The 22,357-nt window shown below is 47.5% G+C and overlaps 4 protein-coding genes and 1 long non-coding RNA gene across 7 annotated transcripts in view; 3 read left to right on the top strand and 2 right to left on the bottom strand.

Moving 5' to 3' along the window:
- Positions 1-1,315: 1,315 nt before the first annotated feature.
- Positions 1,316-6,486, bottom strand: LOC108164943 (glutathione hydrolase 1 proenzyme). Its single transcript, XM_017300931.2, has 4 exons — positions 6,095-6,486; positions 2,193-3,398; positions 1,881-2,121; positions 1,316-1,810 (listed from the first exon to the last, which is right to left on the bottom strand). Exons 1-4 carry the CDS (start codon positions 6,097-6,099, stop codon positions 1,523-1,525), a joined length of 1,740 nt encoding a protein of 579 aa, XP_017156420.1. The 5' UTR covers positions 6,100-6,486; the 3' UTR covers positions 1,316-1,522.
- Positions 6,487-8,185: 1,699 nt separating this feature from the next.
- Positions 8,186-12,155, top strand: LOC108159792 (histidine--tRNA ligase, cytoplasmic). 3 transcript variants are annotated; one of them, XM_017293375.2, is made up of 6 exons: positions 8,186-8,423; positions 10,037-10,177; positions 10,250-10,465; positions 10,531-10,959; positions 11,039-11,653; positions 11,723-12,155. In XM_017293375.2, the coding sequence occupies exons 1-6, from the start codon at positions 8,331-8,333 to the stop codon at positions 11,924-11,926; spliced, it is 1,698 nt and encodes a 565-aa protein (XP_017148864.1). In that variant the 5' UTR covers positions 8,186-8,330; the 3' UTR covers positions 11,927-12,155. The 3 variants fall into 3 exon arrangements, with proteins under 3 accessions (XP_017148864.1, XP_017148856.1, XP_017148847.1); XM_017293358.2 differs by having other exon boundaries at positions 8,338-8,423; positions 9,813-10,177; XM_017293367.2 differs by lacking the exon at positions 10,037-10,177 and having other exon boundaries at positions 8,187-8,423.
- LOC108159813 overlaps positions 8,334-22,357 on the top strand; it is a 56,079-nt gene continuing 42,055 nt past the window's right edge. Inside the window, 2 exon segments of the mRNA XM_017293387.2 lie at positions 8,334-8,423; positions 12,256-12,525. Of these exon segments, the coding sequence (XP_017148876.1) occupies positions 12,316-12,525 (210 nt within the window). The 5' untranslated portion in view covers positions 8,334-8,423; positions 12,256-12,315.
- Positions 14,012-16,331, bottom strand: LOC108159833. The gene is made up of 3 exons (XR_001775359.2): positions 15,281-16,331; positions 15,053-15,197; positions 14,012-14,985 (listed from the first exon to the last, which is right to left on the bottom strand). It is a non-coding gene; the product is annotated as an uncharacterized LOC108159833 (long non-coding RNA).
- Positions 18,491-19,126, top strand: LOC108159829. Its single transcript, XM_017293410.2, has one exon. It carries the CDS (start codon positions 18,566-18,568, stop codon positions 19,064-19,066), a length of 501 nt encoding a protein of 166 aa, XP_017148899.1. The 5' UTR covers positions 18,491-18,565; the 3' UTR covers positions 19,067-19,126.

The raw sequence follows: 22,357 nt of genomic DNA, 5'->3' as shown, positions 1-22,357 counted from the left end.
TTTACTTCTCGCTTTACTTATTTTTATTAAACGTCATTTACCTCATTTTCAATCACTTTTTGTTAACCCGGCGCATGTGAGACTGGACTGGAAACTCTAGGCATCAGTATAAACTAATATAAATGAAGTGCAAAACGGAATTTATTTTACTCACAGTTACAAATGCCTAGCAGTGTGGACGTTTTACAACCAGTGTGACCTGCTACATTTTCCATTAGTTCGATAAGCAAATTTCTTATCTTTATTTATAAAAAAAAGACCCCCCAAGCTTAATAATTTTAATGGATTTTTTTTTATTATCCACTGATGTACATTGACTTAATGTTTCTCTGTCCATGTTCGAAAACCAAATCCCCCGATTTTCATATTTGATTGACTATTACTAGCTAGCTAGGACTTTCAGCCCTAAAAAAATAATGTTAATGAAATATAAAATAAAATAAAATGATAATGTTTTACATGGTAACTACATATTTGCTATATAGGCAATGCCGTGGAAATGTCAACCGAAGAAAAAAGCTTAAAAGTCAATAAAAACATATTTCCATACCTTTTGTCAGGGTAACTTAACCAATTAGCAAATAATTTCATTAACTTTGATCTGAAAACCTATTAAAATAAGCACAAGATCAGTTTTCCGGTATTTTTATAGTCGTTTTCCCTTACTATTTTCTATAAGAAAGATGATTCTTGATGAAATTTTTTCCTCAAAGGCTCCCTTAAAAGCCAACAAAGTAAAATAAATATGAAGTGATTTATGGGAGAATGTGCGGTGATAAAGTAAAAAAGCGCATGGAAAATCGTACGTTTTACTAGATAAAGCCAATTTTATTTCGCGTACGTTCGCGACCACATATTTAGTTCTATCATTATCTAAACTAAAAATTGGATGAACTCCATCTTTTGTACTAAACATGGAGCTAGAAAAATGCTATCGAATTGCCTTAAAAACCTGCGGTACATTTATGTTTTCTATTCTTTTTGTACATCAAAAGCAACCTACTCATATACATATCTTATATATTTATGGAGTATACCATTTGTATACCCTATTTCCTTTCATTAATGCTAAAATCACCTCCCCTCCTCTCACGCGCGTTAAATTTTTGTTATTTTTATGGCTGCGCGCCAAACTGGAATTTTTAACGTGAATGGGTGACACGAGCGTGAATGCAATCCAGTGAAACAATGCAGAAAAATGCAAAACAAAACAAAATAAGCGTTAAAAATTAAAAAAAACATACAATCAAATATCTTTTCAGGAACATACGGGACGTATTACTCGAATTTGAATTTGAATTGGATTGAAACAGAATTTTTTTAACAACATTTTTTTATTCGGCTCTTCAAGCCGGTTATTTACATAAAAAAAATCGAAGCCACAGTATTCTCTATTCGAAATATTCTTTAACAATTATTTACAGTTTCTGCATTTCTCCTCCTTAATTGTGACTAAAAATAATACTATGTTTAATAAATAAAACTGAAATCACGAGCACCAAGTGCTGCTTAAACCACGCCACTAGTGCTGCATTTTGTTGCGATTTTTCAGAGTTAGGGAACTACCGATGCGGCGGCGGTCAAAGAACGGCTCCGGATCATTCAGGGATCCGATGGCGGTCACGGCTGCGAAGCTGGATCCAGCCGGCTCCTGGTACATGGTGTGGCCCACCTTTTCGAGATACTCAACAATTTCGCTCTCCACCTCGCTCTCGTAGTGGACGCGCATAGGCACCAGCTGGTGGTGAATGCGGCCATCGTTGACGGAATGCTCCATGGTCTCGTGGCGAATGAGGTACTTCATTATGACCTGCGTTCGGAAAAGCATACATAAGCAATCTGCTGGTATTCTGATATTAAATCATTTTCTGACGCCCTACCATTGCCACGCTTGTGGTGATCCTAGTGCCACCAGCAGCCCCCACCAGGAGACGTACATTTCCGTCGCTATCCACAATAACGACGGGAGACATCGAGGACATTGGACGCTTGCCGGGGTAAATATAGTTGGCCGGGGAGGCGGGCACGCCGAAGCTGTTGATCACACCCGGCGTTGAGAAGTCATCCATCTCGTCGTTCAGGATGATGCCCGTCTGTGCGGAGGCGACCTTGGAGCCGAAGCTGCAAAAGCAAACATTTGTTAGCTGCGGATTCGGATACGGATTCGGATTCCCTGATCTCCCAACACTCACTAGTTGTTGATGGTGCTGGTGATGGAGACGGCGTCGCCGTTGGTGGCAAGGACGTTCATATGGGCGGTGCCGTGGTCGGCCTCCACGGAAAAGTTGGCCCCATAGTACAGATTGTCCTGGGAGGTGGTATCGTCATGGATGAGTTTGCGCACATCGGCCACCAGCTCGGGGCTGAGGATTTTCTCGAGAGTCTCCTGGATGCTGGGCCCGCTGACTGGGTCGCTGAGGTAGTCGCCCAGGTTCGTGCGCTGCCCGTAGGCATGCTTGAAGGCCTCCACGGCGCGCTGCCAGTATACACCCTTGTCGTCCGTGTAGAGATCGCCCATCACGTTGAGGATGAAGGCCAGAATGGGGCCGCTGCTGGGCAGGGGCGTGGTGTACAAGGTGTACCCGCCAGTCACGTTGGCCGCGATGTGCCCGTCGCTATCCCACTGCACGCGGTAGTCTTTCAGATCCTGCTCGGTGATGATGCCCCCCAGCTTCTGGATGTCCTCCACGAACTTGCGCCCAGTCTCGCCCCCGTCGTAGATCTCGCTGGCTCCGTTCTCCGCAATCCTTTCAAGGGTGTCGGCCAGAGTGGTGCGCTTCATGTAGTCGCCCTCCACGTAGGCCTCCCCGTTCTCATTTAGAAACATGGAGGCCAGCGACGGCTCGTCCTGGATCTGGCTCAGCTTCGATTGGATTGCCGCAGCCAGGTAGCGAGACACGACGTGGCCCTCGCGTGCCAGCTTTATCGACGGCTGGAAGAGGGCCTTCCAGGGTAGGCGACCGTACTTGCGGTGCATCTCCCAGTAGCCCAGGATCTCCCCCGGCACGGCCCCGGCCTGGGCACCCGTAATCTCCGTCTGGCCTACGAACATGTCCTTGTGGGCCGCCGCCGGTGCCGACTCGCGCGCAATCACCGTCTCCACGCGACGCGTACTTCTTGTGTAGATGGTCGCCACGAAGCCCCCTCCGATGCCCATCGAGTGGGGCAACAGCAGGCCCTCACACAGCAGTGTGGCGATGGCCGCATCCACGGCCGAGCCGCCCTCCTCCAGCATGTTCCCGCCTATGGCGGCGCATCCGATACCGTTCGAGACCACAGCGCCGGTGATGAGGGGCGTTCCGCTGCTCCTTAACCCAAAGACGAGGCCCAGCGTCAATGCGGTGACCAGGACGGCTGCCAGCAGAACCCATAGAAGGGTCTTTTTGTTGCACACCAACCTGCAAGCAGTTCCAAGAGCAATGAGAGACGGGACCCATCAGTGATCAATCATCAATTTTAAATTTTCAGTGTTCAATCCTCAATCAACAGCCAACTCCAACCTCCACTCCAAAACCAACCCAGCTCTCCGCTCGAGTGGTTCAAGTGGGATTTGGTCGAGTGTTTAATCGAATACCCTATCGGTCTGCAGATCTGCGTTTTCTGATTAGCTCTATAATGTTTTGATTTGATCGCGATCGCAGTCGCAGTCCGAGTTCTGGTCTGGGAATCGCCGAGTCACCTTCGAATTGCCGTCCACGCAGAAGGAATGCGGCATACCCTACGCCAATGTTGTACACTATAGTAATGGACCAAGAATTAACCTCAAGGATGAACCTCAAGGAAGATCAAAAAATCTTGACTGAAGTCTGAAGATTCATAAAAAACCAGTCGGAATGACACGCGTGCCTCGACATCACGATACCACGATGGAGTAGGACAGTACCAAAAGACCGAAGGACAAGAAAAAAAAGAATGGAGTCAGGGAGATCCGAAAATAGCCAGCCTTTCAACAGAAGCAGATTCCGAAAAGAAGATTCAACAGCAAGATACCGGGAATACACGTAGCGACCCTGGAATCCAGGGCATAAATATAGCCGCTATCTGGGATCGTGGATAAATGAGTGTCCAGTTCTCGAGTGGCCGTGACACGGGACATTTTTCACCGCCGTGTCTGCCATTTCAGCTGGTCATCATCACGCACTGGAGACCCTCGGGCCCCATACCGCACCTTCCAAAAGGGGCAGAGGGGTGTCCGTGTGTACCATTCTTATCGGCTTTTCTGATAGCGTTCTTGATCGGTGTGCTCATAAAAATGCCAACCGACGGATCACAAAACGCGACAAGTGCTATTAACAAGCAATTTTCTATAATTAACGTAGATTTCTTCGGAGAGACATTTTTATGATTATGCCGGTCATTGCGTATAATCGCATCCTAGCGATACGTGATCCATACGATACGACACGATACGCGTACGCAGATTAAGGCCCCTTTGACTTCGAGGGGCCCTCGGCGTCGGGGATCATTCTTTGTCGATTTTTCCGCGGATCATGGCCTCGCCTCCAATTGAACATGCGTTGCCGCCGTTGGTGCCGACGGTAGCCATAAAACAGCTTTAGAGCTTTAGATCTACGTAGGTTTTACTCGTAATTAGTCCTGCGATAAGCGGAGGAAGCGATGAGAACTCTCAAGTGGCGCTCGTGACAGGGATTTCCTATGGAACTTGAACTTGGACTTGGACTTGGACGTGGACTAGGGCGTGGTCTTTAGATATGGCAAAATGATAACGATTCTCATCTGGGATGCTGTGGAAAGTTTGATATGGAATCCCAATCCCAAATTAAAAATCCTGTAACTTTGAAGATGTATTCCAGATGAAAATGCTTCAGAGGGCTCCCAGAACAAACATCTATTAATTACGAAATCGGCAACACTAGGCAGTCCGCTCAAATCCAAAAAGAAATTTAAAAAAATTTATCAGTCGGTGACAATGGAAGTGCCCCGTCATTGGATCGTGCGTCTACCAGTTCCAAAGAGATAAAGACTCCCGTGACGTCAGGGAGGACGGACGTGGTCCTACCTTTTGTACCTTCGGTAATGCAATTTAATTGAGTGCTAATTCAGCTTCAGCCCCAACGCCAATGCCCATTCATCAGTTGTAAAACCCAGCAGATAATTGCACGTTCTCCTCCGTTCCGCTCTATCCATGCGATTTCTATAATTTATTCAGATATTTCCAGAGGTCAGGGGAACTTTTGACGATGCGAAAAAAAAACCAGTTTTAGATGCTGGGTATGGCATGAGGGTGGACTGTCAAATCAGCATCCAAACTCGGATATTGTATTGTAAATCCCTGATTTTACGAGTAAACATTTTGTAATTGAATTTGTGACTTCTTAGCAATGTGTTGTCATACAAATGTCTTATCAGAATATCCCAATATAAAGTTTATACAGTATATCCCAGCGATTTCCTGCTGAATGAATGGCTATTTTCTGTTTCATTTCGGCTATCATATATCTCTATGGCTGCGCCCCCATATCTCAGCCCTGTACTATGTAGAACTTATTGGCGGATCGTAAACTCTGGGCCATAAACCATTAAACCGCTAATTGACGTTTTTTTTTTACACCTGCAGTAAAAGCCAGTACAAGCCACAAGAAAAAGCGAGCAATGCAGAAGTTCTCGATAAGAGAACATCAGAACAGAACAAAACAGAACAAAACAGAACAGAACAGCGGCTGATGTCTATCTGTGCTAGTTTCTGTGATTGGTTTTTTTCTCTTCTGTAATACTCTGCATGGGTATGTCTGTTTCTAAGGAACCACATGTCTAAGAACTGATTAAAGTGGAGAAAAGGAAACATATGCCACCTGAACATACAGACGTTGGTAATATCTAATTTCTATTTTCTGTTGCTGATATTTACACAAATGAAATGTTATAAGCGGAGAGATTGCTCTACAAAGAAAGGGATCGATGCAGAGGTGCAATCTCCTCCGATAAGAGCTACTTCTCCATCAAAATGAGATCTACATATATGCTCTCCGATAAGCGGTACCTATTCAAGTGCACTGTGCACATCATGGGTTGGATGAACGGTTCACCACCTTCCATCCCTCCCCTCCACGCTCTTTCCAGCCCCATTTCTTACCTCATTTTTCGTGATCAGCCTGCCAACGGGCCACACAATATTAACACAAATCAAACGTTTACAAAGCGATCGGTCAGGTTCAAGCCTTGACCGTAAAAAACTCGAAAAAAACCGAGCCACCGAAAAAAATACGGTCGCAGGCGAAAATAAAAACAAAATATAACAAAAATAAAAACAACAGAAGCAGAGGATGAAAAAATTAAAATTATAACAAAATGCTGCGCCGAAGAAGTTGTCGCTTGGCTCAGTCTCTCAACCACGGATCACCGATCGCCGTTAGTTCGTAATGGGGTGTGTGTGTGTGGCAATATATGTATAAATTATATGGTGTGGGACCACAACCGTCACCCGTCACTAAGCAGTTGTCGCGACCGACTGATGGAGCTTCGGGGATCCCGAGGCCGCACTTCGACTCCGCTTCGCAAAAAATTGGCGCCGCTCCATCTATTATCGATTTCATTTTCATCTATACTTCTAACTGTAGCTTATGCACACGACACACACACTGCACAGCCTGCCAGAGAGACTGAGAGAGCGAGAGAGAGAAAGATCGCGTAGAGAATAAGCTTAGACAGTAAGCTCTGCAAGAGGTGAGAACGTTCTGCTCCCAGATAACGCTCTCACATTAGTGGCACACTTTCAGTTTCCGTACGTGCAGACACAATCAAAGAGAGTCCAAGTAGCCAGCTCCTATCCATAAATAAAACTTACTTGAGCTTTGAGAGAATCAGCTTAAACAACCAGGCAGCGCAGCTGACGCATTGCAATCTACATGGGTCTGCGTCTGCGTGGCTGGGGGCAGCTTGAGTCAGACTTTGAGGAGTTACAGCTCATACAGCTGTTATGATCGTTTTTGGAAGGAAAGTTGTTTTGAATTCGACGGTGTATCGATTACACAATGCACTTCGTCAGAATGAACAATTTTTAAATAATTGCTGCTGATTCGCTCCGCCTATCGCACACTAATATCGATATTTGTGCTTCGATAATGAAAAAACAAACACAACAAAAATTTGATTACTAAAGGATTAATCAGCTGGTGGTTTGGTTAATTCACTTACGTTTTATTTATTTAAACCTTATTTTAGACACAATCCAAAAAAAAAGGGACCCACGGAATACCAAAATCGAGGAATATGGTCGTCAATCCTTGACGGTGAACGATTAACACCTTGTCAGCCAGGGGGGTATTCCACCGAAACTAATGGAAATGGAATCATTTTAGCGCAGTTCAGGTGAAAGACATCGTTGTTCTTTTTTAAGTTCAGAGGAAAGATGGCATGGATCTACAATCAGTAATATTTTTCGCCATTTACCTCAAGTCGTTGAACTATTTAAATAGAGTGGCCTTAAGTGGGCTAAGTTTTTGTCATCGGTATGTCATATGTATATTTGGACCGTATATTTTATCGCCAAGTCCGAGGTCACACTGATTTTCTTGCCACCATGTCTAGCTCACACACCTTGCAAAATTTTCATAGTATTTTCCAGTTTATTTTAAGACGCGTTATGGACCCATCTTCTTGTCCAATGCACCAATCTAGAAACCGTGTAGAAATGGCATTTAGAGCCATGTCCATCGAATAGCATCGAATTCCTGCCATCAAAATCTTAATTTTTTTTAATAATGTCAGAAAAAGGGCATGTCAAAAACGGAGGCAAAATGGAGGTTTTTCACGCTAGCGCTTCCATGAAGCTTATATTAATAAACAAGCACAAAAATATACCCCCTTAGGTGTCGCTTTTGGTAATTACATACAAATGTAGTTAATATGTAGCAAATGTGTAGTTATTATGTAGTTACCATGTACGTACAATTATTTAGTGGAAATTGTTGTTGACCGGTTTAGCTTAAACCTTATTTTACAAGCAATGCAATAAAGATGAAAACTTAAATTTAACCATTCTTGTAGGAAACCGATTTAATAATCGGTCAAAATTATGAGTTGAGAGCTGAAGGCCTTTGCTAGCTAGTAATATTAAACCGAATATCAAAGACGATGAATATGATGTAACTTGAATACTAATAATTTATCAGTATTTTTACGGTATATTTTAAAATTTGTGACGTCAGGTAGTATATTTCACTGAATTGACGTCTCCCGAAACCCCCCTTGACAGGAAGTAAAATATATTCTTTGCGCCTCGCAAAAATCCGCCACTGCCGCGAAAAAGTGTACTCTGCGATTGCTGTGCCTCTCGTGCTGCCGATTTTAATATTGTCTTTGGCTGGAATATGAGTGATTCGCGTGAACAGATTTTGGAGCAAATTAAAGAGCAAGGCGATCTCGTGCGTCAGTTGAAGGGAGCCAAGGAGTCCAAGGAGAAGGTCAGTGTTCTGTTTGCTACATGCGCACAGCAGCCCCTCACCCCCACCATATGCATGCCACAGCCCCCAGCAGCAACAGCCACCAGCCACTGGCCGTAACCAATGACCACCATTGTGTGTGTACATAGAAATAATGCAATTGTTCTTGTAATTGCTCGTATCCCTCTGTCTCCTCACCCCCCACACACAACTCCCTTCTGCACTGAATGGCTGCTGCTTATCCCAAACCCTGTTGCACCATCACCATCCTAGGGCGCAATCAGGGTTAGGTATTTCGTCAGCATTTACAGAATCAGAATCCACGCAACTGCCGCTCTGTGATTCAGTGCTGCGTTGGCAGTTCAATTTATCGGATTTTACAGTAATTAGATTGAATGCAGAGCCAGCAGCAGCAGCAGAAGGAGAAACAGAAATAGCAATAATGCGAACACAAAAGCAACAAAGAGCGCGCGCGCTCTGCAAACTTTCACATTCGCTTGTGCCGTTGTTGCTTTTGTTTTTTGTCTTGTTGCTGTGGCATTGCACTCTTAAATTATACATACATCCAAATGGACGAATCCCGCTTGAATCCCACTCCACCTCACATCAAAATGCACATCCATCCACATTCGGGCAGTTGTCAAGAGAGGTTTTGTGGCCTCTAGCATTGTTGTACTTCTATTCAGTGTGTGACCGACTGACTGACTGAATGACTAATACTGGCGAATGATGGAGACTGGTCAAGCAGGAGGCATATGCGACGGGCACATGGTGGTTATAGTAGCTGTTCTGTTGCGTGGCCCCCCCCCTCCCCACAAAAACCTGCTAGACCGCATTATCTTCTAAGAAACTCGACGTCTAGTGTCAAAATTCTGCATGAGTGTGTGCATATGTGTGCTGTGCATGTGTGTGAATGCAAGATCAGCTGTCCCTGTCCCCCCAGTGCTGCCATCTGGCGGAACACTGATGCAAAGGATTTGAGAACCAGTGTTCAGTTCAGCGAACTGTGTGTCCTTCAAGCCCACCACCCACAATCACCCACCCCACTCATCCAGCCGCCGCGCGTCTCATTCCTGTTTGGTTCCGTTCCGATTCCCTCCGAGTGTTCAAGTGCCATATAAAAGTGTTTCAATAAAAAAACGAAAGAAAACGTATCAGCGCTGACGGTCAATGGAACGCAATATATTATATTGTATTGTTTTTTAATTCTGGCTTCGACTACATTTGGTTTAGACTGCACACACACACACACACACACATATATACGCAGGCATTCGTTTTTATTGTACATTCACCTTATTTCATCACTAACACAATTTAGTCATAAAATAAGTCGAAAAAAGTAACCGCAAGCGAACGAGAGGCTCAAATCTAAAAAAGTTTCATTTATTGTTGTTGTTGTTTAATTAGGTTTGAAAAAGCAAATTGCGAAAGAAAGTTGGCCGATTTTTGAGCAGAAAAGAAAATAAGAAGGTTAGAGAGAGAGAAAAGACAAACGAAGTAACAAAAAAAACGTTTGAAAGTAAACAAAAGCAAAAACAAAAACAAAAACCAAAACCGACAAAAAACATATGTTGCGTTCAATTGGCCGCCAGTGGCGCTGTAGTGCTGCGTTTCAGTGTGCAACGTACCAGCTGGCGGAGCCTGGCGGTGTGCGCGCGAGATCAACGATTGAAAAAGCACAGCCACAACAACAAGAACAACAAAATCAGCATGAGCCACAACAGCAACAACAGATACAAGAACAACAACAACAACAAGCACAGATCAATAAGGTTAGCATCTAAGTACCGCTTACCAACTGTGACAAAAGTATTGCAGCGCTACCTACCGCTTCTTACTTGCAGATCGATGAGGAAGTCGCCCGCCTGCTGGCCCTCAAGGCCCAACTAGGCGGCGATGCGGCCCCCACCAGCCAGAAATTCACCCTGAAGACGCCCAAGGGCACCCGGGACTATGCCCCCCAGCAGATGACGCTGCGCCAGGGCGTACTGGACAAGATTGTGCAGGTGTTTAAGCGCCACGGTGGCGAGGCCATCGACACGCCCGTCTTTGAGTTGAAGGTGAGTCCCGTCCCTCTCCCCCGCCCAGTAGCGAGCTTATAGACTCCCCCATTCCCCATCTACAGGAAGTGCTCACTGGAAAGTACGGCGAGGACTCGAAGCTAATCTATGACCTGAAGGACCAGGGCGGCGAGATCCTGTCCATGCGGTACGACCTCACCGTGCCCCTCGCCCGTTACCTGGCCATGAACAAGATATCCAGCATCAAGCGCTACCATATCGCCAAGGTCTATCGGCGGGACAACCCGGCCATGACCCGCGGCCGGTACCGGGAATTCTACCAGTGCGACTTCGACATCGCCGGCACCTACGACCCTATGCTTGCCGACGCTGAGTGCGTGAAGATCGTGGCCGAGATCCTGGACACGCTCGAAATTGGAGATTATGTGATAAAGCTGAACCACCGCCAGCTGCTGGACGGCATGTTCGAGGCTTGCGGCGTCCCGGCTGAGAGCTTCCGCGCCATCTGCTCGGCAGTGGACAAGCTGGACAAGGTAGATTGGGACATGGACACGCCTCTGACGTGTGACCTCTGATTTGGATATGCATTAATCAAGATTATTCTTCTTCTAGTCCCCCTGGGCGGATGTGCGCAAGGAGATGGTGACGGAGAAGGGCCTAGACGAGGCAACGGCCGAAATGATTGGCGAGTATGTGCGCCTAAGCGGCGGAACGGAATTGGTGGAGCAGCTGCTGGCGGACCCCAAGCTCAAGGCAGTGCCCAATGCGGTCAAGGGTCTGGAGGGGATGCAGTTGCTGCTCAAGTACTGCTCCATCTTCGGCCTGGACAAACGGGTAAGCTTCGACCTGAGCCTGGCGCGTGGCCTCGACTACTATACGGGCGTCATCTACGAGGGCGTGCTCAAGGCGGAGCCGAGCAGCAGATCCCCGGCGAAGTCCCCACAGCAGAACGGGGAGACCGCGGAGCAGGCCACCGTGGGATCTGTGGCCGGTGGCGGTCGGTACGACAACCTGGTAGGCATGTTCGATACACGCGGCAAGGCCGTTCCCTGCGTGGGTGTCTCCATTGGCGTGGAGCGGATATTCGCAGTGCTGGAGGCCCGGTTTGCGGCCAGCAAGGTGAAGCTTCGCACCAACGATGTGGAGGCGTACGTGGCATCCGCTCACAAGGGTCTCCACGAGCAGCGGCTGCGCGTTCTCAACCAGCTCTGGGATGCAGGCATCAAGGTGCGTTTAAGGAGCTCCCTTTTGTATTCAAGGAACCTTGTAATCGAATCCCAATCTCCCCTTCCACAGGCGGAGCACTCGTACAAGCTGAATCCGAAGCTATTGGTCCAACTGCAGCACTGCGAGGAGCACCAGATCCCCCTGGTTGTCGTCCTGGGCGACGCGGAGCTGGCCCAGGGTCTTGTCAAGCTGCGCGAGGTTACCACACGGCAGGAGACGAGCGTCAAGCTGGAGGATTTGCCTGGAGAAATTCGGAGACGTCAGCAGGCCTAAGCCTGTATACTATCCCGCACGGATGTGCGGTGCCTGCCTATCCTTTAATTTATAAACCGCATTCATCCTGTAATCTTTTTTTTTTGTATATGTACGTTTTGTATTTTTGGGCCCAGAGGCGCCTCGTGCTACTATTATTATCGTAGGAATTACTTTGGATCTTTGAACTTATACCAAAACTGAACGCTAAAAATAAATTGCAAACGCAATTCGCATTTAAACGAGAAAACACCTGTGTTTTGGGCCCACTCTTAGCTATTGATACTGTCCCTTTGATCCCTTGCTTCCGTCTGAATAAATCCAATGTCGTTCCTTCCATCCCATTGCAGAGCGACGGCAGGAACCAGGAGGAGGAGCACCACACATAAAAGAATAGGAGGGAGGACAGGATGCCGGAGACGCTGCCCGCAACGGCCACGGTGACAGCCTCGAGCATCGACTGCACTGTCGCCGTGCTCAAGGTGCCGACGCCCACCATGCAGATGCCGCAGGTGTGCAACCTCCAGAGCCTGGGCCTCATCATGGAGCCCAACAACATCAACATCGAGCTGAATCCCGCGGCCACTCCTACGCCCACTCCCACTTCCCCCGAGTTCAAGGTGAGTTCTCCACAGTGTCCACAGGCATTTTATTTATGAAGAGGATTTGGAATATGGGATACAGGATACAGGATGAAGGATTAAGGGATATTTTTGAATCATACTTTTTTCTGGGCTTCTTGAGCATCGAAGCGATCAGTGCGTGGAAGGCAGTCGTTGTCTCTACGCGAGCCACTGACTGGCGTCTGTTATGAGGCGGCGACGGTTGGGTGCACGAGCTCCACCAAATGCTTCTCCTGCATCTTCTCTGGCCTCTAGGGAAGACTTGGAAGTCAGCTTCGCCACCAACATTCTGATATCATTGAAGTCTCCCCCCGTGGCTTGGCAATTGCTCGTGTTCTGATTCCTGCTGGGGCCGATCCCAGAAGAGCTCAGCCATACCGTCGTGAAGTGCAGAAGCACCTCCCTCTTGGATCATCATCAACGCGACACGTGGAAGGTTCTCCTGGGGATTCACAATGGGATTCGGAGAATTGGAGAATTTCCTTACAGATTTTCGAAAGGGAAAGAAAATTCTAAGTCCCTCCTTCCAACAATTGGGATGCATCCCATACGAAGGACATTTGGTAATTTGATTATGTCACATTCTGTCGCGGCTGCCCATCGCTCCGCTTTCACACTCGAATTGAGTCCTGATGTCCTGTCCTGAGCCGCTCTCTCTCTCTCTCTGCTCCGACAGGCGCATTTTTTATGCCTCACTGCGTGCAGTTTGTTGGCAAGGTGCCGTCAGGGCAGGACAGGGCAAGGAACAAGGAACAAGGGAGGAGATGCAGTGGGGTTGCTCCGTCCTCCTCTCATTCAAATGCCCTAACGCGCTGCTGATTTTGACAGGCGCCGCCGCAACGCTGCAACGTCCGCGTCTCTGCCAGCGTCGCTGTCTGGCTAATACAGTTTTAATATAAACGAGCCGGAACGTTGTGAGTCGCAGCTAGGGCTGCGACTCTACATTTATACCCGATACTCAGTCAGTGTGGCCCCCTCCGCCAGAGGACGCCCACTGCACGATGAAGAGTGTGCGTGGGTGTAAAAGAGAGGGATGAGTAAACGGGTGGCTATGCTATCGTAGCCACTGGACTTTTATTGTTCCTTCCGGCTATAGTGATGATCCGAGTTTGGATACAAAATTTGGTTGTTCCTGCTATTATAGTCTCTAGGATCTAGGCGCTGACTGATCTCGGGACTGACAGACCGACATGGCAATATTGGCTCGGCTATTCCTTCTGGGTGTCACACACATCCACTTTTACCAAAAAATATAATATACCCCTATACTCTTTAAGTATCGAGCATAAAAATGTCATTTCCTTTCAAGGATTGTCCAACCATTTACTGTCTCTCTCTCCCGCTGACATGTCAGTGCCAGGCCGAAGCCGAGACCGAGGCTCAAGCCGATGGCGGGTCGCACAGTGGGATGGAATGGCAGCAGAGCAAGGAGCAAAGTTGCTTATTATCACTCGGTTCAATTAGAGATGCAATTGGGTATCAATCTATATGATATACAATTTATTATTCCTAATATTCCTGTCTGATAATCAAGTAGTCAGTATGGATTCTTCCTGTTCAAATTTCGGATGGGTATTTGCCGCTCGCTTGGCCACTGTGCGCTCCCGTGGTGGTGGTGGGATTGGGTTAGGAATTTCGGGTTTGGGTTTGGGTTTGGGTTCGCTGTCGCCTTTGCCCTTCATATGGCATTCATGTGCTTGTGTGTATGCATGTGTGTGTGTGTGTGTGTGCAGTGATTTGTATCATGGGACTGAACAGGGGGTGCGGTGCACTCCAGTCAGGGAAGCGACGCAGATATCATTCGATGCTTCTAATTTACGGATTAATGAAAGGCGCAATTTTACATATGGAAATGCTAGCCGCTCTGGCTGTAGCTCTTCCTTTGCCAGTGCCTCTGCCGATCGTGGGAAGCGATTAGACTGGTGGTGCGCCGCTCGTGGTCGTTTTCGTGGTGCCCTAGTCCCCTGCCCTAGTCCCCTGAAAACCGTTCCGCCTGGCATTGATGGATTGTCTCATAAATTTGTGATTTGCTAAGCTTGGCTTCCATTTCATTCCATATTCAATACCATTGCATCCAGATCACAGAGTTAATTTGTGTGACATAAAACCTTTGAGTAGGTGGTGGGTAGGGGTAAAGGGTAGGCCCCGCCCCATTACCCTTTTGCGTATGTGACGACAGGGTCAATTTGAGGTGGATTTCTGGTCAGAAAAGTCGAATGCGCTCCATGGTGGCGGGAAGGGGGGAAGTGCGGATCCGATCCAAGGCATTTCCCCCTAATATGTCCAAATCCCTTTTGGGAGTGCGTGCTCCCATCTATAGAGATGCCATCTATCGGCCATTTTTGTGTCCCACTAAGCTTCAATTTTCCAATTCACAGTTCATCGCCTTGGAAAAAAATTGCGGGCACACATCAGGAAAATACGGAATACTGAACACCGAATGCGAGGATACCCTGCCTGAGAAGGGAATTTCAAATTATTTCAATTATTCATTGGCTTTGGAGGGAATCCTATTAGATCTTACTGGTCCCTCATTTAGAGTTCTTCAAGGGATTTCCGAAAAATCTCGAGCAGTGTCCTGCCGAACACCGCACATCCCCGCGGTCCCTCGTCTGCCACAGCCATAGTACTTTCTCTGCGGGGAAGGGTGTGCCTGCAGCGCGCAAACACTAATAATATTAATAACGATTATCGTTCGCTAGAAATAGATCTGGCAATCGGATTCGAAGTCATAAATAGGCAACGCACTCACTCTCTCTCATTCAACTCGTAGTTCATCATCCGTCCATCGATGGTATCTCTCCCTCTCTCTGCAGAGAGAGCGAAAGAGATCGAGGGCCACGCGGCGGCAGTTGCTTATCTCGGGTGACCAGAGCGACACGTGCGATTGCCAATTCCATGCATAGTTTCCCTGTGCTACACATGTGTGTGTGTGTGTGCGTGTGACCAGCAGCAGCGGGTGGGCAGGAAAGCGGCGGTGGTACCAGTAAATTTGCGTGCAATCGTTCTCCCTGCGTTTTTAATGACTCAGTCGTCCACTGAAGCGCTCTCGCTCTCACTCTCACCCACTGCCACACTCTCCTTTAATTCGATTATGAGAGGCTTTTTTCCCTGGCGGGGCATTGGTGGTGGCTAAAGTAATTGAAACTCTAACTGTAAGTGGAACGCTGCCTGTCCCACTCCTTTCTCATACTGTCACGTGCTCTTGGCTCCCTCTATGCGTGTGTGTGTGTGCATGTCTGTGTGTGTGTGTGCGGCCAAGTACAACTAATGTGGGTGTTAACGGCGTGTTAAGTGATTTTGCCATTTGTTGTAAAATCGAACAATCGGCAAAGCCAGCTCTGCGACTCTGACTTCGACACCGAAACTCCTGATAAGTATCGGCGAGGACTGTGCACGTTTCGCACATATTTCAAAAAGGTTCTGGAAGGAATCGCTGGGAAAAACTTTTCAATTTCCGCTTTAAAATTTCCGCTGCAGCGCCAGCAAACAATTGTACGAAAGTGGCGACTGTAACGATAATCTGCTACTCTACTATATTTCCCTTTGGAAAAGTCGTCGGTGAACCATTCCCCTCTCTTTGGGTCGTATGTACATACATACCATATTCGTTGGATGGCACTGGCGCACACTCATTTCCCAACCGTCGTTAATGGGTTAATCTAAATGTGTAATTTATTTTACTTTCTCTTATTTCTTCTCCCCCCATTCCGAGCACCTCTTTGTTGCAATCTTCATCATGTTGTCCCTTGTCGACGTCGTATCCCTTGTCCCCTGTCCGGCTAATGAAAACTAAAAACTTCAATTACCAGAAAAGCACAATAATGCGTTTTTAACCCAAAACTGAGCAGAACGGGCCAGAAATTGTGATAGATGAGGGTTTGGCAGTGCTTTTTACGGGCCACTTGTTCGTCGTAGCCCTTTCCGCATTCTCCCATCCCTCGAGCCAACGAAGAAGACCAAAACAGTGACCAAAAACAGAACAAACCAAAAGAAAATGGCAATAAATCAGTGTAAATAACACATAAACACACAGAAAGTGCGATAGAGAAAGACAGAGAGAGAGGAGGGAGCGAGCGCCTGAACGAAAGGGTATTTTGCTTGAAATTTCCCAGTGGGGTGATTATTTAAAATTGTGCAGCGCATAAATACATAGGAGTCAAAGTCAAAGTGGCAGACGGAAAGCAGCAGCAGCTGTGGAACCCTCTGCCTTTTCTTTGTATGTGTGTGTGCGTGTGTATATATGCGTATAATTGTTTGTAACTTATTGCCAGTGCGCCAAAAGCAGCCAAAACAATCGCTACCCACACACAAGATTTTTCCTTTCAAAACACCCTACACACAAACATACATGCATACATATGCATATATCGACAACAGCCTGATATAACTGTTCATAGAAATGAGAGAGCGGCAGTCAAAAAAGAACAAGAAGCTAATAAGGAAACGAAAGGGAGAGAGAACAACAGCAACAGGAGAACTACGTCGTAACTACAGAAAGAGAGGCAAACAACGCTGCTGCTCTCGCAGATCAGCATTGGCGGAGCATTGAATTTCCTATGCCCTTTCACTTCGACGACCAAAATTTTTTCTGGTCAAGGCATACCTACCTATTCCATGCGTCTAATTTGTATGCTTGATCTTTATTAAACGTGGCTAGATATAATTGGATGCACCGTGTACATTTGAGAGCTGTAAATATCTGATTGGAATTGTTATAGTCTCAGTGAGGGTATACAATTACGTCTTCAGGCCTGCTGTTGGGAGAGCGATTTCGGTGGCTCGGGAACAACAACAAAGAATGTAGAAACAACGAGGGGGAACGTTGTGAGTTGCTGCGGACACCGCAACTCTACATTTATACATGATACTTAGTCAGTATGGCTCTCCTCCGGCAGACGCCGCTAATATTAAACGACACGACAAAGAGTGCGTGCGAGAGAGACAGAAAATCAGTCTGAGCGTGACGTCGGGCCCTGCGTAGCCACTGCAAATTGATATCTTGCTTTTGGCTACAAAAATGATCCGATCTGATCCAGATTCAGCAATCTGATAGATATAGTCATTATCTATGATTCTGCGTTTTTAGTTTTCTCGAATGTGCAATATTGTGGATGCAACAGATTTTCGTCCTTTGTGGGGGCGGAAGGGGGTGAGGCGAAATTCTGAGATATACGTTTTATAGTGAGATCTAACAGAAGTGCGGATACCAAATTTGGTTACTCTAGCCTTAATAGTCTCTGAGATTTGTGCATGCCCCAGATTTTCGTCCTTTGCGGGGGCGTAAGGGGGTGTGGCGAAATTTGGACACGAAACGGTCAAGGTCCGATATCACAGGAGTGTGGATACCAAATTTGGTTGCTATGACTCTTTTAGGTTCTGAGATCCTTGAACTCATATTTTGCAATTGGCAAAGCCGACCATGAAACCTGTGTGTTAGAGAGAGACAGAGCGAGAAAGAATGAAATTGTTTTCTTGATTCTGGCTATAATAATTATACGATCTGGTTGAGATTTTACACTCTAGAACATATAGTCATCCTCTACGATTCTGCGTTTTTGGTTATATCGTATCTTTAAAAATGTGGATGCCACAGATTTTCGTCCTTTGTGGGGGCGGAAGTGGGCCGGGCAAAGTTTTGAAATATTTTTGTACCAGTGACATATCACAGAAGTCTGGATCCAAAACATCGTTGCTCTAGCTCTTATAGTCTTTGAGCACTAGGCGCTGAAGGGGACGGACAGACGGACGGACGGACAGACGGACAGACGGACAGACAGACAGGGCTCAATCGACTCGGCTATTGATGCTGATCGAGAATATATATACTTTATGGGGTCGGAAACGATTCCTTCTGGACGTTACACACATCCACTTTTACCACAAGTCTAATATACCCCAATACTCATTTTGAGTATCGGGTATAAAAAGGAGCACGAGAGAGGGCACAGTATCAGCATCTTCTTTTGCCGCGTGAATATCTCTCCTCGCTATTGAAACGAAGCTCAAAGCAGAAGCGAAAAGTAAAGCAAGCGAGATGTCGAAAGCACCGAAGGTCCAATCCATAACACCGTCAGCAAAACCAGCAGCAGGAGCAAAAGAAGGTGCTGCTGTGGACGTAGAGGAGACCGAGCGTCGGGTGATGGTGATTACGGCCATGGGCTACCCGGAGGCCCTGGTCCGAGTCCGTCTCAGCGAGGCCGGGAACAACGTGGAGAGAGCCGTGAATCTGCTGCTGGATGAGCAGACGGGCGCGCACGACCAACGCCGCAAGCGCCGCTGCATCAAGAAGCTACGGAATGGGCTTTTGGGTGATCCATACGCCACCCACAACGAAATCGAGCGGATGATGAAGGATCGGCGCTGTGCGCAGACTCTGACCGAGATGGTGAACGGCCGCAGCCTGGAGCTTATGCAGGGTTTGCTCGACTTTTCCTCCTCCTCCGACGAGGAGGAGGATGGGGAGGACCAGGAAACATCGTCCTCCTCTTCGGGGTCGTCATCAAGGTTGATGGAAGGTTCCCCGTCCAGCAACTAGTGTACGCCGCCCAAGTGCTCCCCGTTAACATGGAAGGAGAAATTAAATGCATTAAGCTAACTCCCTTCCCGTGTCTTTGTTTGGGGCTGTGGTCTGAGCTGGCGCTGCGACTCTCCGGTCAAGAAGCGGAAGCAGAAGCAGAACCAGGAAAATTGGCAGAGGCAGCCACCCTGCGCTCGCCCTTGCGATGCGTGTCAACCCTTTTCGCCCGATGATTAATGATCGTTTTTTACTTTTTGTTTTGTATTCTGCTTCTTCTGTTGTGTTCTGTTTTGTTCTGTTTTGTACTGATTTCAATTTACCTCAATGCTCGTGATTACGCTTCCCTTTCTCCTGCTCCGCGGTACATTAGCTCCAGACAGTACTCTGTCTGCTCTACCGCCGAGGAATGGCATATGATACTTGCTTGATAGACAGGAAAATCCGAAAATCGCCACAGTTGTGGTACTTGTATGATTTTTATTTAGCGTTCTGCATTCGAGTAAATGTAAGTCTCTGCTGTGAAGGGTATTCCAAAGTCGAGGTTTTCATGTGTGTGTGTGTGTGTGTGTGTCAGTCAGTTCTTGTTGAAAAATTCTAATTAATTTTGACTTGCACCCGTTTGCACTGTCAACCACAGTCTCTGCTACTGCTGCCGCTGCCGCTGTCGTTGCCGTAACCTTCACCCCTGCCCTTTTCCGGCCCGCCCGGACCCGCACCGGACCACTGTCAACGTTTATCGCGTTTGATCGGCGTTGCGGCACACCGCAAAATGCGGCAACCCTTGACGCGTTCGCGTAGGCGGCGCCGTATCATTTATCAAGAGCAAATGTCGCAATGCCCCGTCCTGGTGGGTGGGCGGTGAGCTAGCATGGGCTAAGATTTTTGTGGACTTTAAAGTGCAGTCGGAGTCGCAGTTACAGCCGCAGGCCGTAAATTATGCATTGAAATCTGATATTGTGATGACGTCGCACAATGGCCTGCAATCAGGCGCAGCTTTGATCCCGTTTGGTCGTCTGTCACCGCTCTTGTTTGCATTTGAAAGAGAAACGGGCCGAGTCGAAGAGCAATCAACATCAATAGTAATTGTATTAAGAAATTGCGTGCGAAAGTGTGTGAAAGAGATCAGAGCGAGAGCGAGAGCGATGGAAAAAGAGCGCGCGTTGACAGGCGATCAGGTTGATGGCAGAGAATATACATACATATGTATGTAATTTCCCCATGCAAATGAACAAAGGGAGGGCCAGGAAGATGACGATTGAAGAAGAGAGAGCTAGGGTCGGCCATCTTTAATGACGTATGCAAACACAGTGTTCGCCTCGCCGCCTGGGAAACGGGACTGGAAATGGAAATCGAGACCAGTGTCCTAATCCCTCTCTCCTGCCGCAAACCGCAGCTAGAATTCAAGTGGAACGCTGCTCTGCTTCTCCGTTTCTTCTCTCTCATTTTGTATTTGCAGAAGCGCTTAATTGAGTAAAAAAGTGCCCGAGTCCTGCGGAGCAGCTGCTCCAGCAGCTGCGGGAGGGAGGGCTGCCAATTAATAGATGGAAATGGATTTGGGTATAAGAAATATGCGCTGCCATTTGCATGCACGGAGCGGGAGACAAGAAGAAAGAGTGAGACAACAGAACAGAGAGACAATTAGGCAATTATTTGCGCAAGGGATCAAAACCAAAACAAAAAGCAGTCCTCTCTGGCTGCTGTGCCTCTCTCCATCTCCCTCTCCGAGCAACTGTTATGCTCTGGTTCTGGCTTGTGGGAAAGCGCACACCGCGTGTGTCCGTGTGCTTGTGTGTCGTGTCGAATTCCGAAGGCAGAGCCAATGGTGTGTTAATTGGAGGTACGGTGGGCATTCACTTTTTTCCAGTTGCATATTCACAGCCCTTCAAGTTATTCGACTATCTTCAGAGTGCTTCCTGGGACTGCTGCACCCTGAATTCATACGCCTTGCCAGAGCCGAAGAGTGGTTTGAGTGGGAGTTGTCGAATGTGCTGGCAAATGCTTTTGCTTTTGCTCAGGCTTTGGCTTCTTTTTTCTTAATTGAACATAAGCAATTAGCGTGCAATTTGTTGCGCTCGCGAAATTTACTCTAACGGTGAATGCAGAGCCACGTGCTTTTTTTTATTTGTGTGTCTCTCTGCTCCCCACTCTCTTGCTCACTCTCACTCGGCTGCTGGGGCCAGAGGAACGCACTTGAGTGGAATTAATTCTAAATGCGGCTCTGCACGCGGCTAAGTGATTATGTCCTGGCCAGAACCAAGGAGAGTGAGGAAATGTGAGTAAGGGGTGGGTGGCAGCACAGCACCCACTCAGGCGGCTCGCATGTTTAATTATAATTAAAAAGCACACCATCCCTGCCCCAGACCTTCGGCCTAACCAGATCCATAAACATTAAAATGGTTAATTGAGTGCTTAGTGCAGCATCCCCCCAAAGGAGGAACCCCCTGACCGTAATATTAATTATTTTAATTGAAATGTTCATTATTTTACATCTAATTTGCCGTGTACCGTCCCCCATCTCCTCTACCACCCACAAACTCTCACATGCCTCAGGTCCATTGTCGCCTCTGCTCCGAACAGTGGGTCCTTTGATTGATAACATTTTTTATTGTCTCTCACCTTCCCATTGGATTTGTCCCACTGTGCCACTGTGGGTCGCGTTTCTTTTTCCTGGCTTTTTTGGGGTTGTTGCATTTGGCGCGGGGTTTATTATACATTTTTAATTGGCTTTTTATGTATGAATAATGCCTGCCCCTGCCTACCGCTGTCTCTTACACGGGAAGGGATGTCGCTCTCTTGCTACCATTCCCTTCTCCCGTTATATTCTCCACGCAAGGCTATTGGCAAAGTAGTTTTTGAGCACATTATTTATGCAGCCCCTTCGTATTCTGCCGCGTCTTTCTCTGTTGCTGTTGTGGTTTTTCTTAAGAAACATGTCATTTGTATAGGGTCTGCTCGTGTGTCGGAGGGGGGTTACGTCTGCAGAGAGTCGCCGAGAGAGCGGGCAAACCAAATGGCAGCCACCTAGTGGTTGAGAGGGGGCTGGTCCCCTGCCGGACACTGCTCAGGTGCGCCTTTAACAGCACTCGGCTCTGCTATGTTAGTGGTCTGTTAGGCAGCTACCCCCGTTGCTGGGGGCCCGACACCTGTGATAGGCAGCCCTCAGCGGCCGGGCGGCATCCAATGGCAGCGCCGCGGCCCCAGCCAACCGTGGGGGCCACCGACGCGCAAGAGCAGAAACAACCCCCGCAAGAACAGAAACAGAGAGACAGACAGACAGACACCAGCAAATGCCGGTCTCAGCAGCAGCTG

The sequence above is a fragment of the Drosophila miranda genome, chromosome XL, assembly GCF_003369915.1.
Source record: "Drosophila miranda strain MSH22 chromosome XL, D.miranda_PacBio2.1, whole genome shotgun sequence".
NCBI lineage: Eukaryota > Metazoa > Arthropoda > Insecta > Diptera > Drosophilidae > Drosophila > Drosophila miranda.
This window is presented reverse-complemented; position numbering and strand designations above follow the sequence as displayed.